At 37.5% G+C, this 19,159-nt stretch overlaps 1 protein-coding gene across 2 annotated transcripts in view; it reads left to right on the top strand.

Moving 5' to 3' along the window:
* LOC121731776 (patched domain-containing protein 3) overlaps nucleotides 1-19,159 on the top strand; it is a 59,868-nt gene that overhangs the window by 33,573 nt on the left and 7,136 nt on the right. For both annotated transcript variants that reach the window (XM_042121397.1, XM_042121396.1), the window contains exons 2-4: nucleotides 10,782-11,058; nucleotides 11,796-12,013; nucleotides 15,747-15,925. In XM_042121397.1, the coding sequence (XP_041977331.1) occupies nucleotides 10,782-11,058; nucleotides 11,796-12,013; nucleotides 15,747-15,925 (674 nt within the window). The remainder of the gene's footprint in view (nucleotides 1-10,781; nucleotides 11,059-11,795; nucleotides 12,014-15,746; nucleotides 15,926-19,159) is intronic.

The raw sequence follows: 19,159 nt of genomic DNA, 5'->3' as shown, positions 1-19,159 counted from the left end.
TTGATGTATATATAACAATCTAAAATCAATAGATAGCAAAATCAATTCAGTGAACAGGTCAGGAAATAATTATTATTATTAAATACACATAATACATTATAAGGTAATTATTAATAATCATGGGCGTATATAGGGGGGGGGGGGGGGGGGGGCTGGGGGTCCGGACCCCTCCCCCCCCCCCCCCCCCCCCCCCCCCCATTACTATCCATCTTACGCTCAGAACAGGAAAATATCTGTGATCTTTACGTCTTGTCCAATCGACAATATTATATTATGTACCCACTGATTGTCATCGGCGAGGTACCATCGAGGAAATTGATTCCTAGGCAGATGACAGACCAACGTCATTTGGTCGGATCATGTCAATTCAATGTTAACTGTGATATTCTGTCGGCTGGGTTTGACGTAACGCGACCAAACTACGTAGGTTCCCCATCTGCCTAGGAATCAACTTCTCTGATAGTACATGTATTTTTTTCTATTTACAATATAATAATTATTATTATACTGTGGAGCGTGTCCGTAGGCAGAGTAGGTATTTAGGCTGCTGCAGAACCCTTCATGGGCGAGTCCAACTCGCACTTGGCCGCTTTTTTACGTTAGGGTCCCCCCCTTATTTAAGCTATATAATATACGCCCGTGTTAATAATAAACGAAACGTTGCGCGTAAAAAACATTACCCTCCATTTAGGAGCAATTAAAAAACTACTATCAAACATCAAATCAGCAACTATAGTTACCAAACAAAGTTAAGTTGGCCACTGCTGCAATACGCGTCGCCCATAGCAAGCAGGTTAAGCATTGACATTGATTTTTGTTATACAACTCTTGCGAATAAGCTTATATAACATAGTGTCCTTCACCTCGATGTGTGCCATACAAGAGATAGTAGTTTTTAGTTTGCACGAAAAATGGCATTCGTAATTTTCTGAGAAAAATTAATATCGTAAGAAGAAGTAGTTATCTTGGGGTTGCTGTAATTCATAACTTAAGTTGATATACTTAATATCAATGCAATAATTTTTCAGTGCAGTTAGATATCAAAACGTAAAGAACTCGATATACCAGGGACATAGCGCTTGCGATGCGTAATTCCACACACAAACGACATCTGACTGCGCTGTCGAAATTATCGAATGCAACTAGGGTTGCCAGGACGCTCAACCGAAAAGCCGGACAAAGCAGCCAGCTTGGCTGGACATATTTTGTACAGAAAAGTCCTGCTATCGAATACTTAGAATCTGAACTCTTAGTTTAGAAATACGTTCGTAAAATACGTTGTTTTATTAAAACAATTTAACATACAATTTTACATTTTATTAAGCGAAAGGTTGAGCGTCTGTGGCCTATTGGGTAGACCTTTGGTTCGCACTCGCAGAGGGTGTAGGTTCGATCCCGGGTGGAGGCGTGTACCAATGAGATATTTTCTGATCTCAAGTACACAATACGGACGCTCGTAATATGGTGAAGGAAAACATCGTGAAGAAACCCGCACATGGTTGGTCCCAGACCTATTGACCCTTTCTTTCCTCTGGACTAGGCCAACTATGTTGCGAGAATGCCGTATGCGCTTGGGCAACCTTACAGGCATTTAAAAAATCTTGTCCCAGGCACTACAGTATTTGAAGAGTGGTTACTTCGCTCTGAAAATCATCCACAACGGATGCAAAGGCCTAGTTTTTAGGTGTAAAACTTTCTAAAATTAGTAGATTTTCATAATTATAAAATTATTGATTCAAAGCTCTACAAAAGCCGGACTCCTCTTAATTTTGGCCGGACACGCAATCAAAAAGCCTGACTGTGTCCGGCTCTATCCGGACGCCTGGCAACCCTAAATGCAACTTGACTTATTTCCAAGAACCTGGGTTACCTAGATCTACTTAAATACTTAGGTCATTAGCATAACAAGCATGGCTAGAAGCCATACAGCCTTGAATCCACCAAGTTCATCTGTCCAAGATTAGGAAACATTTACCCCAAATGACAGATGTCAAGGTATTATTTCCTAACGGTTATAGAGCCCTCAAAAAACAAGACTTATTGCATCAGTGCAATTTTGTACAATTAAAAATGCATTAATTGTGACTATAGGCCATGGTCTGTTCGAAAAGTATCGCAAAAACACTGAAGTACATAAATAAAATATATCTAATTGTTTTTACTTTTTGTTCGACTAAAGATATTCTTTACGAGTTGTGTAAAGTATTATGACGTGTCCTTTCCCGTGTGCCAAAGCTTCTCTTCATAACATACCAATCTTCATCTTGATACCAATTTTCAGCAAAATCGGTTCAGCGGTTTTTTTTTTATGAAATAAGGGGGCAAACGAGCAAACGGGTCACCTGATTTAAAGCAACTTCCGTCGCCCATGGACACTCGCAGCATCAGAAGAGCTGCAAGTGCGTTGCCGGCCTTTTAAGAGGGAATAGGGTAGTAGGGGAGGATACGAAAGGGAAGGGAATAGTTGAGGGTAGGGAAGGGAATAGGGTAGGGGTTAGGGGATTGGGCCTCCGGTAAACTCACTCACTCGGCGAAACACAGCGCAAGCGCTGTTTCACGCCGGTTTTCTGTGAGAACGTGGTATTTATCCGGTCGAGCCGGCCCATTCGTGCCGAAGCATGGCTCTCCCACGTTTGAGCGTAAAATGGTAAGAGACAGACATACTTTTGCAAATATTAGTAAAGTATAAATTGCAGTAAGAAGAGTTGTTAGTGCCTACCAGTAAACTCCTAAACGTATATTCTTTCTCTATGCTTAATCATTAACTAAGTGTATAAAGTAGAACACTTTTTTTCTCATCAAATGACTTCCTATTGTATGACATAATTGAGATTACACTTAGGTAATCTATAAGATGAACCTTTTTTAGTGCCATTAGAACATAGTCATGTAAGTAGGTACAATAAAATATATTAAATAGGTACTCGACTTAAAAGCACATACCTTTTCTACCTTAATTCAGTGAACAGGTCAGGATATAATATATATCAATTTATACTAGGTTAATCTGAATCTAAACAAAAGAAATCAACCTGGACCAAATTATCATTACATTTCCTTACGGCACGGTTATAAGTAACATTTAAATTCGTAGCATTATAGCTAATACGACTAAGCTAAAAAAATAAAATAAAAAGGACCCAAAACGCATTAACACGAAATGTAGAGGTTATATCTATAACCTCTACATTTCGTGTGCAATTTTAATAAAAATAATCAAAATGGCTACTTTCCAGCTTCCTCAAGAACTTTATAAGTATACCAGTGATTTAAAATAATTGTAACGTATGATTTATTGTCACAGGAAGGGGAAGTAAGAAAGCGACCGTGGGTCAAGAAATTGAAAATGTCAGGAACTTTTCAAAACAATTATTTTTATTGCCATCATCAAAATAATAATACGTTCACGTGATATCAATAAAATAATTGAAGAGCAGGAACAATGAAATACACATTCTTATGTACGGTTTAAAAATCCATACTTATTTAGCTGTTTCCATTTTGTCAATATCATTTTTATAATAGAAAATTGAACGTTCTTGATGAAATGACTGTCGCCAGACGTACTATATTTACACTATTTCCTACTGTCCTAATTTGTGATATCAGAGGGGTCATATAAAGTTGGGGAACCTGCTAGGCTGCTACCACATTGAGTTTTTTTTTTAATTTTATGAAATAAGGGGGCAAACGAGCAAACGGGTCACCTGATGGAAAGCAACTTCCGTCGCCCATGGACACTCGCAGCATCAGAAGAGCTGCATGTGCGTTGCCGGCCTTTTAAGAGAGAATAGGGTAATAGGGGAGGGTAGGGAAGGGAAGGGAATAGGGGAGGGTAGGAAAGGGAATAGGGTAGGGGATTGGGCCTCCGGTAAACTCACTCACTCAGCGAAACACAGCGCAAGCGCTGTTTCACGCCGGTTTTCTGTGAGAACGTGGTATTTTTCCGGTCGAGCCGGCCCATTCGTGCCGAAGCATGGCTCTCCCACGTATTGTATATAACATATTATTGTGTTTACCACTTGTTATCTACAAAAGTATTTAAATGTTATGTATGTACCATCAAAGTGATTTATTTCTAGGCAATTTACGGACCTACTTACGTATTTTGGACGAGTCGTGTCAAAATCAGCCGTCAGACATTAACATTGACTTGACATATCACATAACTCGACCAAATTCACATTGATCTGCCATCTGCCCTATGTGCTATGAATCAATTTATGTGATAGTACATGAATGGTTGTTTAATTAATTTTGTAAGGTAAATCTTTGGTTAAGCTTTAATTTAATCAAGAATTTTACAAGCTATGGAGCTCCAAAATCTTCATTAATTTTAAGTTGAGTAATCAAATCTCTCTGATTGCTGGCAAGTATCTATCTATATATTAATACGTGAGCCAAAAACTTTGTATCCCTTTTGACGAAAAATGGCCAAACGTAGGTGAATGAAATTTTGCACAGTTATAGTTTATATGGTGAAGGAGTGCATCGAGCTAATATTATTTTGAAATTATGCTTTTATCATACATTTTTTTAACAAATAAAACATTACACACACTACAACACACACACTAGGAAAATGACAGATTTTTGTGTGACAAGCCTATACAGTATACATACGAATTAAACTCTATTATTTATGTTTGAAGTCTGTTGACAACAAGGTGACAAATTGAAAATGGATTATAGTTTTTTTTATTGAATCTGAGATACTATTAATAGACAATGCTTACACGGCCAGTCTGAGATCAGTTGAGTCCTAGAGACAAGAGTTGAAAAAAATATGATAAAGTCAATATTTTTTTACAAAATATAGGTACTAGTCCTAATGTCATTGAAACTAAGGTCGAATTTCGACCATAAGGCGATCTCTAGTGTTCCAATAAAGCCATCATCTCAACACGTCAGTCAAGTCAGACGTGTTTATAGTCGCGTGCCGTCGCCCGTAATAATATTTACTTTCACAATCGCGTGCTTAACTACTGTTTACTCATCCTATATGTTACTAGAAATGTCTAGTTAGTTGCTAACCCGACATTTTCACTAGACTACGTTATTCTGAAAACTAAACACCAATAATATTTTTTAAAGGGCTTTGGCCCACCACACATTCCCACCGTTGTATCTCCTGTTTCCGAAAACCCTTTGATATGATCTCAGGGAGCCCGAGGGAAATGCAAAAGCTGTCTTGGGACCCGCAACGAAATTAATCAGAAGTAGATAGGAGGAGTAGGATGCACAATAATAATATTAATAACATATGTAGAGCTAAAAATCGAAAAACAAAATCATTCCTTATTGATATTAGGAGACTGTCTATCTCTAAACCAATGCCTATTTGTACTCAACTAACGGCCGTTCCCAATATTTGATCTATCACTGGTTTTGCCCTACTAGAGATACCTGAATAGCTCACATTAGACATTAGAGACATATATTTTATGTCAATTCAATGTTAGCTGCAGCCTGCGATCGGTTTTATGTCAAACCAAAGATAGATTGAATATTGGGAACGGCCGTAAGTGACAATACTAAGGGCCTGTTTCACCGCTTCCTGATAAGGCTATCCACCACTTAATATGACAGATGGAGTATGGAAAATCTGTCAAATAACACTATCGGGCACCTTATCAGGAAGCGGTGAAACAGGCCATAAGTATTGTCACTTACTTGAGTAAAAATGGAATGTGGAAAACGACATGATTAATTAGTCTTAATCATGTCGTTTTCCACAGAGGTTAAGATAAACCTCTGTTATAGTGAGTCTCTTTGTGTAAAAACTTTGTGTTTTTGACGTGGGAGAGCCATGCTTCGGCACGAATGGGCCGGCTCGACCGGAGAGATACCACGTCCTCACAGAAAACCGGCGTGAAACAGCGCTTCCGCTGTGTTTCGCCGAGTAAGTGAGTTTACCGGAGGCCCAATCCCCTACCCTTTTCCTTTCCCTACCCTCCCCTATTTCCTTCCGTACCCTCCCCTATTCCCTTCCCTACCCTCCCCTATTACCCCTTAGAAGGCCGGCAACGCACCTGCAGCTCTTCTGATGCTGCGAGTGTCCATGGGCGACGGAAGTTGCTTTCCATCAGGTGACCCGTTTGCTCGTTTGCCCCCCTTTTTCATAATAAAAAATAAAAAAAAACGCCTATCGATACACAAAAAATTAAAATAAATTATGAATTGTACTTGCCAAAATATTTTCAAGTTATCTTAGTTATATTTAGGTAAGTAATACTTTATACCTATATGTACTACCGAAGTCAATTAAACCCTGTTTAAAATTGTATATATTCCAAAACTTCAATCTTGACCTAATCATTCTCGGGTAAAACAAGTTTTAATTGTGTTTTAAAATGTAAAATATACTTCAATTATTGTATGTAATTACAGTACATAACATTGTATCTGATCATTATTTACCTCGTTAATTTATTACGTTCGTAACACATAAATTATCTACAATTTCTGATACGAAAATATTTTATTATTATTTTTTTAATGTACATACATTTTATTTTTTAACTACATGTGCCTGTAACAAAGTTTAATAAAAATCAAATAGATAGATAAATACTGATAACAAGGAAGAAGAAAGGAAAGACTAAAGAGCGTTATTTCGGATTTAAAACCTTCAGATGCTAATTGCTATAGTCACATTTTATGAAATTTTATTACTCGTAGCAAATTATGTATTATGTGCTCGTAGTTTGAACTACGTAGATTCAAAGCTTAGTAACCATATCTACTTATAATATTATAAATGTGATGTGAAAGTCTGCCTATCACGGTCAAACCGATGAACCGATTTTGATTAAAATTTGGTGTGGAGATAGTTTGAGTCCCGGGAAAGGACATATGATACTTTTAATTCTGAAAAAATTGATGGTTCCCGCGTTATAAACGAACTACGGGCGACATCTAGTAGAAAAAGAAATTTAGCTTACAGTTACAAATATTTGATCTGCCTAGTCATTTCGGTCTTCCTATTACACAGATCAATAGATTACGCTGATGAGGTACCTTTCAAGTGGCGCCAAACGTTAATGCAACAGCCTTACATAATACTATGTAGTTACATACCTATTACATATACCATAATATATGTTGCCAGTAATGACAATATGACGACATGGACAATTTTTATTATGGAGCACATTCGAATTATAATACCTGCTCAAAACAACATTTTGGGTGGACTAAATTTAGACAAGAATTTGTCAACATTAGGAAGATAGACTGGAGAGGGTTCTTCACGTTGCATTACTATGATTTTCATCATGATTGTGAAGCATGTACTATCAGAGATAGTACATGCTTCACAATCTAAATACTTTATACGTGGGAGAGCCATGCTTCGGCACGAATGGGCCAGCTCGACCGGAGAAATACCACGTTCTCACAGAAAACCGGCGTGAAACAGCGCTTGCGCTGTGTTTCGCCGAGTGAGTGAGTTTAGTGGAGGCCCAATCCCCTATCCTATTCCCTTCCCTTCCCTCCCCTATTACCCTATTCCTTCTTAAAAGGCCGGCAACGCACTTGCAGCTCTTCTGATTCAGCGAGTGTCCATGGGCGACGGAAGTTGCTTTCCATCAGGTGACCCGTTTGCTCGTTTGCCCCCTTATTTCATAAAAAAAAGAGAAGTTGTTTCCTAGGCAGATGGATGGCGGACCTAAGTAATTTGATCGCGTTAAGTCAAACAAATCCGACCGATTACAGCCAACATTGAATTGACATAAGCCGACCACATGACGTAGGACCGTCAACTGACTAGGAATCAATTTCCTCTATGGTACAATCGACGTCGATGATGGGTAATCAATTCAATAATCATAGACAAATGTTCGTATCTACACGTAATCGCTCGGACCAGCATAGAAAAGCCGCAAAATGAGCGTTCCGAAAATATATTATCAACACATTGTGCCAACGCGAACCATTGGAGTATGAAATGTTGCTCCCAACTTATGGCCAAGTAGGCATCTACACGTTAGAGCCCAATGCGTTGGTCCAATGCGTTGGCCCAATGTGTACAGCGGGCTTCAGCAATGGAGGACGGACAGACGGATAGAACAAAACTAAAAAGGCTTCTTGTAACTAGTAAGTTAATGTCTGAGTGTATCCAATCAATTTCATAACACACATCTAGCTGTTTCTGCATGGAAATTATAATTAGATACATTTTACAAAATGTTTAGGCCTTTCGCATATTTATTTGCCCAAGACAAAACATAAGCAAATATTAGATTATTATAATCACGCAAACCATGCTATAATGCCTTGCGTAGTGGAAAAGATTTCAACGACCGAAGTCTAATCTGGCTAATTTGCAAAAAAATATTTATCGTTTATGAAACTGTAATTAATTATTTAAGCCATGACTACCGTAATATATTTTAGTTTACCTACAAAACAGAACGCGTTTATTATTATTAAGAGGTTAATTATATTGAGACTGCATCGGAAGATTAAACAGAATCGGACTAGTCTATCTTAAAAAGCCTTAAAAATTCAAAGATGTTGTATGATATCCCTCTATTTAACCATTCACACCACGTACGGTACATCTGGTTCCATGGTTAAACCTGTGTGTTCATAGATACTGGAAATAAGTTAAATAACACGTTTGTTTATGTAATTATGTGTGACCCCGGTATTCAAATCATTGGAGGATTCGAACCCGTGCTACCGTGATTTTGCCGCCGATTATAATTACTATGGTCCAAGCCAGGAGACGATTTGGAAATTAACTGTCGTAATTCGTCTCCTCGAGATTTTGCATTAAATAACTTATTTCTGTTACTTAAAATAACTTATTTCTACAGTGACTTAAAATAACTTTTCTCTGGTATTTTATGGTCATTATAAAATCATATGACCTAATTATAGCCAGGATACAGCATAATATTTTAATATTCTTTTAACTCAAAAATCAAAATGCATCGGTACACAATACCCACAGAGAAATGACGTCACTATTCTTACCAATATACAACCAAACGGTAATAAAGCTTAACTCTTTTAAACTTCAAATGTTCGTGGTCAATAATAATTATAACAGATTTATGTAATTTAATGGTCTTTAGTGAAAGGCAGGACAGGTGCTGGTCAAGGCAGACCGCGTCGGGTGTTTTACATATATCTTAGAATCACCTCGAAACATCTATACTGTATTTGTGAGACTTGAGGAAAATTATTTTGTGACCTAAAACGCTTATAAAGGCATCGCTATGTTTTTAAAAGGGTTAAACAAGATAACGTTTCGAACCAAGACATAGATTAGGGTTACGACTTACACGATCAGTCTGGCATCAGTTCAGTCCATCAGTCAGACTAATGCCAGAATGACGGCCTGCCTGCCTAGCATACGCCAACGAGATATCTCACTCTACATGTTTTCTTGATGTTTGATGGTTTGTCTCTTCATCTCTATTGACCCTAGCATGACAAACATTTTTTCTCGCGTAGATCTATCATCGAAATAACACATTTTTATAGAGTTTTGTCGAGAAAATGTCGAGATTTTGACATTATGAGACGAGTAGTTTTTAATTATCTCGAGAGTGGGATATCTCGTTGGCGTAGGTATGATAGGCAGGCAGAAAGTACATTATAAAAAAAACAGTCCCTCCAATAACACGGTTACACGATCATTCTTATGTCAGTCTAGATCAGACTGATGGACTGAACTGATGCCAGACTAACCGAGTACGGTGTAACCCTAGTCTTAGTATCGTTTCAAACCAACACTTGTAAGGGCAAAGAACATAGTCTAAAAGGCTGATGGGCGATGACACACTATGCCGAAATTACGTCGCGTATTTATATTGTATGTGTTTGACATTGCTGACGTAATCATGCCGAACTTCCGCCGCGGAATTTCGGCATAGTGTGTTTGGATACTTACCCCCTTACTAATAAACGTTGTATATGCTTTGAATAGATATACCTACAGTGTTTTGTTCCTGTCATACAAGTGACATTTTTAATTGGATTGAAGAAGACAAAACACTGTCTAACTATTCAAAGCTTATACAGCGATTATTAGTAAGAGGGTAAAAGTATAGCATCGATTTTTCTAATCCTATAGTGGCAGCCAATTGGCTTTTCGATAAGTACCTCTAGAATCTTATTGACATTTAAATAGAGGATTAACATTATTTAGTTGAACGTAGTAAAAAAAGATTGCAAAACAGATTGACAGGTAAATAAATTAATCCGAAATAACTTGAACCGATTAATAAATAAATTATAATAGATTAATGTTAAACATTAATTATATTGAGGTCAGTAGTCAGACATTGAAGAAGGCCAGATATTCTAACCAAAAACAACTAAGCACCATGTAGTTAAATTACAGTTTAACAAGGATTTTTGTTAATCGATTTCTGACTGTCGCACCGCAAAGCTACCTATATGAATTATGACAACAACGCTCTCGAAGGAAAGAAGAAAACAAAGCCTCAACTTAAATGTAGAAAATGTAGATAAAAAATACAATTCTGCAAAGTTTTGTTTTTTTAAATTATGAATGCGGAAAGATGGAAAATTACGTGTTTTTCTACATTTTACAAACGTTTTTTTGATTTAGAAATAGGTTATTTTCAGCATACCTAGGTATGCCGCCAAGTGCTATAAAAATGAACCTAATTTTAATTCATGTCAAGACTAAGATTATGATTTCTTAGTGACGCTAAAAAGTAATTTTCAACTCATGCCGTTGTCAATAGACCCGTGCCAACCCGTACGTTACAAAATATTAGACAAATCATTTCTTGTTACAGATGGGTTGCAGTCTAACGTTCGTCGACACGATGCTCAACAGATCCTTCTACAAACTGGGCTTGATAGTGGGAAAGAGACCGGGCTACTTCATCATCATCCCCGTCCTGCTCACTCTGCTGATGATCACGGGCTTCCAGAGGATCTACTATGAGATGGACCCAGAGTACCTGTTCTCGCCCGTCAGCGGTCCGGGCAAGGTGGAGAGGAGGATAGTAGAGGAACACTTCAAGGTCAACTACAGCCATCGGTTCAGCGTGGGACGGATAACACGACCTGGTATGTATGGTCTTTATTATCTGACTAGTCTTGTCAGGTTGAATGAAGCGAGCCCTAGTATATCCCACAACCTGTACATTTTGTGGTACACTTTCCGAAAAAACTATCACGCCTAATGATTTGTCTTTAACATAGTAATTTTTATTTATATAAAATGATGTGTTATCATCGGTCAGTCATGGTTTGGTTACTATTAAAATATATAAAAAAACTGCCTTAAAGACTATTACCACGTAGAAAAACGACGCAAGCCCTCACAAAGCTCAGCTTCTAGCTAGTTATTAAGGTCTTGTATCATTTAGATGTTGTTTAGTACTCGAAGTTCAGAGTTTAATTCTTGCGGTGGAACGAAGAAAAATTTTATTTCCATGTTCGGTTAGGACAATACAGGCTGATCACCTAATTGGGTGATACTGAAGATTTCCTGTGCCTTGCCTTGAATCACTTGCCGGTCGTTATTGTATCCGAGTAGAAGTGCCTTGCTTTTCTCCTTGTCACAAATCACACATCACACGTTATTCTGCGTCTTCCATCAAAAACGAGTAACTTCGACTATTGCAATGTAAACAAACAAATATTTTCACTCTTGATATTATGTTAAAAATTCTGATAGCTATCAATTTTTCTCTATTCCGCGACCATTGAAACTTTCTATTAAAATTGTCCTACATGATGACTACCACTTCAGTAACTAAACCAACAAGAACTATCGTCAAACGATCATGATATTGTTACAGGTAGATTCGGTCGCGTGATCGTCGTAGCCAAGGACAACAACACCAACCTCCTCAGGACCGAAGTCTTTCGGGAGTTACGAGAACTTGACGAGCTCGTGAGGAATATAACGGTCACCCTGCCCACAGGAGAAACCTTCACTTATCGAGAGGAGTGCGCGAGATGGGAAGGGCAATGCTTCACCAACGATATACTGAACTTGGACAAGATTATTGGAGAGGTTTGTTTTTTTATTATGAGCTTAGAGAGGCAAAGATTATCTTCTGTCTGTAGTTTCGTCAAAACATCGCGTTCAAACACGCAGTGCTTCAATGTTATCTGACGTGGGAGAGCCATGCTTCGGCACGAATGGGCCGGCTCGCGAGAGAAATACCACGGGCTCACAGAAAACCGGGGTGAAACAGCGCTTGCGCTGTGTTTCGCCGAGTGAGTGAGTTAACCGGAGGCCCTATCCCCTACCCTTTTCCCTACCCTACCCTCCCCTATTACCCTATTCCCTCATAAAAGGCCGGCAACGCACCTGTAGCTCTTCTGATGCTGCGAGTGTCCATGGGCGATGGAAGTTGCTTTTCATCAGGTGACCCGTTTGCTCGTTTACCCTCTTATTTCATAAAAAAAATCTAGTAAAAATTTGGACGCTGATTAGCGATTAGATTAGGTTCATGACGTACTATTAATAGTAGTATCCTATAAGAATAGTTCATCAATTATTAATGATGTACAGAATATGTGGACCTAGCTCAAGTTTTCATAATAATATGCTGATTTGTTTTTTTCTATATTCTAGATAGCCAAGGCCATGCACCTAACAAAATTAAGTGGTAATTCAAGTACATAGTAAATATAATGTTTTGCTCAACATTTTTATTTTTATTGTGATAAATAGGCTTAGATAAGAATGTAGTAACGTCGTAAAAATATAATAAGTACATATTTAAAGGGCTACTTAAATCTGTAAGTTTTAGGGCAATTTCAATTTTCGACCATGATACGTGCCTTGACATCAAATTCAACTATCGAAAAGTAATAAAAAAAACCTTACAAAGTTTGTTTGTAAGTTGTTTTTTTTAAAATACTTGTTTGTTGTTTTTAAAATACTTATTAATTAATAATTATTGTTTTATTCATACTCACTCAGATGAAAAACCTACTTATTGTATGTCAAAGCATGGAACATCTTTGATGATCCTTATTATCCGCAACTCAGGTTATCGACCTACTAAGCGCAACCTTAAAAATTAGAAAAAAATGAAGTACGCGTCAATATTTTAAAAGCCGTTCCCTCGTACACGAATGACACTTAATGACTCAATGTAAAAAGAAAAACAATCGATTTGCGGTATATTAAACAATAGATGTTGAGTTTTCTTGAAAGTACACGGTTTCCTTATAGGCAACAATCGTAAATACCACATAAGCCCTTTAAAAATAATCGTATTGTGATATTGTGTCAAGGCAGATTTTATTAACGCCTTTTGCTGAGTCATTAAAATACTTAATTAAAAATTATTGTCCTGCATTAATATCAACGCATACCCAAGTTTTATATTATTAACAAAATGTATCTCGTATTTCTCCATAATATTATAGTTCTTTGTTGTGACAAAAGGGGTATTTTATTCAGTTTCAAAAGAGATTTCGTTTATTTTGTACCTGTTGTTATTGTTCACAAAGCTCGAACTATTTACCTGAAATTGTATCATTGTCTTCATCTGAATGTTCCATTATCCATACACGACTTGATCTTCGTAACATCCGGATCTAAAGTCTACATTGTATTATTAAATTTTGTTATGGTTCTAGACTTTAGACTTTTAATTCAAGATAACCATTTGTGTAAAACATCTTTCCATTGAGATGACTTGCATTATTGTGTTTACTTCTTTAGCAAAAACAAGAGTAAAATAATCGGCCAAGTGCGTGTCGGGCCACGCGCAATATAGGGTCCGTAGTAAGTAGCGCTAGTTTTTGATATTTTTAATGGTCAATGAATTTACATTTATAACGTTTTTTACACTTACTTGCAACTCACTTAATTAATTTCAGTTACATTTAAGGAATTTGAACGAAAAGTTTATTTTCCTTCTCCGAATGCTTTTTTTTAGTTGATCGATTATTACTCAATAACTTATGAAGTCTTCTTAGCCGTGATAGTTTTCCTTTTAAATTCAGCATATTTGCTACTCCGTGAATTTATTCATATTTCCAGAATCCAGAAGCAACGGTTTAGCTGATAGAAGGGGGGGGGGGGGACTGGAATCTAGCTAACGATTATTTCCTCTTTAAAACTTCATATTTCACAAATGGATCCCTAAATCGGAAAATGATATTTGAATACTCGTAATATTTAAAAAAAACCTATCCAACTACACTTTACAGGGTGGGGTGGATGCGAAAAAAAAATCATCCCCGCTTGATGTGTAGGGGAGGTACCTTATTTTTTTTTAAATATGTGCATTCATGCCGAATTACAGCTTTGTAGGTTCTATAGTCTCTGAGCAAAACCGCGGACAGACAGACGGACGGACAGACCGAAACTATAAGGGTTCCTTGTTGAGTGTTGACTACGGAACCCTAAAAAAGAATCCTTCAAGTTCCAAATTCCAACATATTTTTATTCAAAACTGTCCAACTCGTTTATTTCCGGGACCATAAAAGTTGTTCTATGGTCTCTTGAATGTACAGATCTGCTTGATTCAGTCTTTGTTACCCCCAGTCATATCTGATTGGAATAATAAGTTGATGAGTTCACAAATGCGGCGGGATTAGTCACATATTATTAGCAATACCAATGACTATACCGTTAGTATTCAATTGTTTAAGAAACACATGAAAAATTGATTGATGTTCGACAAAACTTTACTGTCTTGTCTGTTATCCTATATCAACGTCGTTTAGCTCTGTATTAAATTAACCATCCTTTGTATTAAGAAAAATAATTACAGTAGGTTATGGCGGTACCATAATAGTTTGGGAATGACCTAAAGGTCATGTCTATCTTTCATCACAGTTGTTATAAAGCCATAAAAATGTCAACGTAAGCAGCTAATAGCAAGCGAGCTGCGAGAGTTTGGCAAAAATGTTGCAGGCCAGTCGATAAGATGGTACCATTGAAGAAATTTATTCATAGGCTGTTGTCAGACCTACGTCATTTGGTCCAATTATATAAATTCAATTAATGTCGTCATCAGTTTCGATTTCGGCTAGGTTTCACAAAACGCGGCCAAATTACGTAGGCACAAAATAGATAATAGTACAATGTAGGTCCGAGATCTGTGATATTACAATTTAGTAGGATTAACACTCACCTATTTCTCAGCTCCCTTACCTTGATTTTCAAGTTCAAACCCAATAATTCTTAAAAGATAATCTGGTACCTTTAGCTTTTAAGCTTTTCCTCCGTTTGCAATAAAAATAGTTTACTTCTGAATAGATTTGTTACAAATACTTTCAGAACGTCGTTCCTCCTGGGTTCTACTGGTGCCTACTACCCAGCGTTGCCAGAATGTTACTTTTGTAACATTTTACGTTACTTTTGACCCTTGCATGTTACATTCATGTGACATGACTACAGATGTTACTTTTACGTTACTTTTGGTAATTGAAAAAAAAAATGTTTGAAACCAAAAATGCGAAAACGAAACCCACTTAGTTTTATTGAGTTTTGTCGTTACAGCTGACAATGCTTTGAATGAACGTGGCGAAAAAAGCAACTAACGCTGCCATCATACAAAAACAAATTTTTGACAGTTCTCCTTTATCAGCAGCGCCCCCGCCCACGAGTCTGACTCGTTCATAAAGGGTTCTGTACCGTGATAGAGCAAAAATAGGCCAAAAATTGTGTTTTTTTGTATAAGAGCTTACGTTATTCTATTTTCATTTTAATAGGTATATAAATAATTTTAATAATAAAATAATTATACGGAATCCAAAAAATCACTTCATCATCACAGGTGGAGCGAGGCGAGTTGAACCTGACCTTCCCCATCATGTTCAACCCGGTGACGTGGGAGGCCCACGCCTTCCCCGTGTACTTCGGCGGCTCAACAGTGGTGGACGACATCATAGTGTCAGTCCCGGCGGTGCAGCTGGTGTGGTTTCTGAGGACTGATACGCCGCTGCAGCAGCAGAGGTGAGATATTGCAACCAAACCGTGCGCAACTGCAAAACGTATTTGGTTTGACCGAATAAGCATGACCCAGTCGGAAATTTTTCTTGGGGCTTGCCACCACATTGTTATAGAATGCTAAAGCATAATCGGACATAGGCAGCAAAAGCAATATATTCAAAGCAGAAAGCAATATTAAGCATAAGCGAATAATTAAGAGATTTTTTTGAAACAAAAAAGCCATGAAGATGGATTTCGAAAACACGCTATACGCTAAGAACTTAGAATTATAATTCACTTACATACCTGCATAGATAAAACAGTCAAGTCTTTTAAAATCAAATAAAATTCAATAAATGTCCAACGAATATAAACCTCCTAAAAGCCAGTTAAATGCTGTCTGTTTAAAAAAGATCTTGATTTAAAGACAATACCTAGGTAAGTAATCTTTTGACCTAGCAGCTAGGTCAAACACCGAAGTTTATTGAATATTTCGACATCGATTAATTATTATTATTATTATTATTAAAATATTTATTATGTTGTCATTGACTAAAGTTAAAGATTTAAAACTGCTAGTTAAACCTAACCTTGTTGACATGCTTAGACGCGAAAGGAAACATGGAAACCCATTATGCTAGCCTTGCTAATTACTAGTTCTTTTAAAAATTAATCACCATCTATTATTATACTTTAATGCAGTCGTTAAAGTTCTATACACCTTTTATAACTTTATAGCTGTCATTTGTAACTTGAAGTTTCAAAGGAACTTCTTTCCTTGAAATATTTTTTATACCTCTCCCAAACTAAAGGATCGAGGTTTTGGCTGTTACGTCCCAGAAAAGAACGCATTAAGATAAGTCCCATTGTATTTTTTCTTGTCAATTTCTAACAATTAGTAAAAGATAATAGATCGATCTTGACACGGTTTGAAACGGTGTCGAATACGAACCGAGAATACGAATAGAAAGGTGGTCACTTTGTTACTTCATTAATGGCAATAGATTACAATCGCAAAAAGGCACTCAGATTGAATATTGACACTTTACAACTTCTCTTAATTGCATGGGCGGAGCTAGGTTGATTGTGGCACCAGATTGAAAGGTATTGCCGAAAGAATGCCCTTTAATCTTAAACTTCTGCTTTTTGTCAAGGGCGTCGCCAAGGGGGGCAGGGAGGGGCAGCTGCCCCCCCCTAGAGATTCTAAAAAAGTTGCCAAATATAATGCAACCAAAATCCTTGAGTTGATGTGCTTGAAGTTCAAGCCTTGAACAATCATTCCCGTACGTCGAAACTCGAATGAATTCACCAATTCCACTCCTAATATTCCGTACGCTCAACCCCGCCTTTTACTATGGCTCAACTACGCTCTGCTCTATTCTATCGTTGAAGCGGGAGAGGGGGAGTGACGAACACGCTTTGCTGAAGAAAATACTCCATCATTTGCTTTTAAATCTAAATTGCAATTTACACCCCGCACAAATGCAAACGATGCAAGTCGAAAATCTCACAGAAACTTGTAAAACTATCGCTCAGTTTTAGAATTTACCAAACATAAAAATTGAAGTCTTTCTGGCATAATAAACAACAGTCGTGCTTTGGCAGAAATTCTGGCATAATAAACCAAACTCAACAGATCAAACCGACTTTACCTACGGCTACAAATTATTCATAAGTACCTACTTTTCTCATTCATAGAGAATGAGAAAAGTATGAATTGTAGTAGGTAAAGTCAACTTGCCCCCCCCCCCCCCCCTGCGCCATCGGCTGGCGACGCCCTTGCTTTTTGTGATACCTTCTGTGGAGTTAGAACTGGTATAAATAGTATTCACAGAATAAAGGTATAGCCAGAACCTACGCCACAACATAATATTATTAAAATATAATGTGCTAAAAACAATGACAGATTTTGGAGAGATTTAGCAGTGGTTAAGGAGAAGACAATGCAGTAGGATCTATTCCAATTTTGAACAAGACATAAGGTAGATATTTTGCACGAACTAAGCAGCGAGTAACAAACTAACAATATAATACGATGAATTGCTCGCCTATATACAAATATAGTAGCGCTAATATTGTACGAGTCAGTGGTTACCATCCTTAGTAGTTTTCAATAATGGCTTTAAACACGAAGTATTAAAATAAATGTTAACAATCTTCCTCTATGCTTCACTCTCGACTATAATATTTAATTACTATTTTTACAAATAGTAATTAAACTATGTGCGTGTAAATTGCTCATGTACTTCCTATTATATTATAATTTTGTTTTTTATACACATTTACAATAGAAGGTAGTAAAGTACCAACTTGGTACCAACGTATTGATTGTGTTGAAATTATTGAATACTAATGCAGTGTTTACACAATTGATTATGTAGGAAAATATTTGTGTTATGATATTATGTTCTGTAATATTGTAAATATGTACATAATATATTATTCACTATTTATCTTGATATCACAGGTCAACTTAAGTTCAAAGTACCCAATATATTCCCACTACAATAAATAAAATTGAGGTTTTGAGAAGCTTGTAATTTCAAAATTATCGTGTACTAAAGGAGTGAGCACACTGCGACGGGCCGTGCCGGGGCTCAGCGTACCGGGGCGCATCGCAAAAATCCGCCTAATAAATTTGTGTGGAAGCGGATGCGCGTATCGCACACTGTGCCGGGGCGCATCGGCGCGGATTTTTGCTTGGTGGATTTCCGTCAATGCGACACGGCCCGACGAGACCCGCTGCGCCCCGGATGTGATGCGATGCGGCCCGACAAGCCTCGGCTCAAAATTAGGGAATGCAATCTCGTTCTCGCGAGATCTCGGCCTTTTTTAGAGAGATTGATCTCGGACGAAAAAAAGGCGAGATCTCGCAAGTTTGCCGAGATTGCACTTGAGCATAAAAATGTCTTATTTGAAGCGCGGGCTGACACAGACGGAGTTGCGATCACGGCGTCAAAACAAAGGGGAGCTGGCCTAAGCAATTACTGTGCACTGTGATTCTCAACTAGGTCCTGAATTTTGACTTCTCGTTGTTTTGTTAGTTAAAAAGAAAACTATTTTAATACTAAAAGATTTGTGTTTGATAGTGCGCTTTTATAATTCTGGACGTCACGTTATCGTGGACGCCAGCGTGGAATGCCCTTTTGATTTTATGCACCGCGGACGTTTTGTGCGGTTCAGAATTAGTGTAAACGTTGTGATGTCCTCTAACGTGCACGTTAAAAAGTTATTATCGTCGACAGAAATTTCAAAGAG

Source organism: Aricia agestis, chromosome 11 (genome assembly GCF_905147365.1).
Source record: "Aricia agestis chromosome 11, ilAriAges1.1, whole genome shotgun sequence".
Taxonomy (NCBI): Eukaryota; Metazoa; Arthropoda; class Insecta; order Lepidoptera; family Lycaenidae; genus Aricia; species Aricia agestis.
Note: the sequence above shows the minus strand (reverse complement) of the source record. Positions and strands in the feature narration are given on the sequence as shown.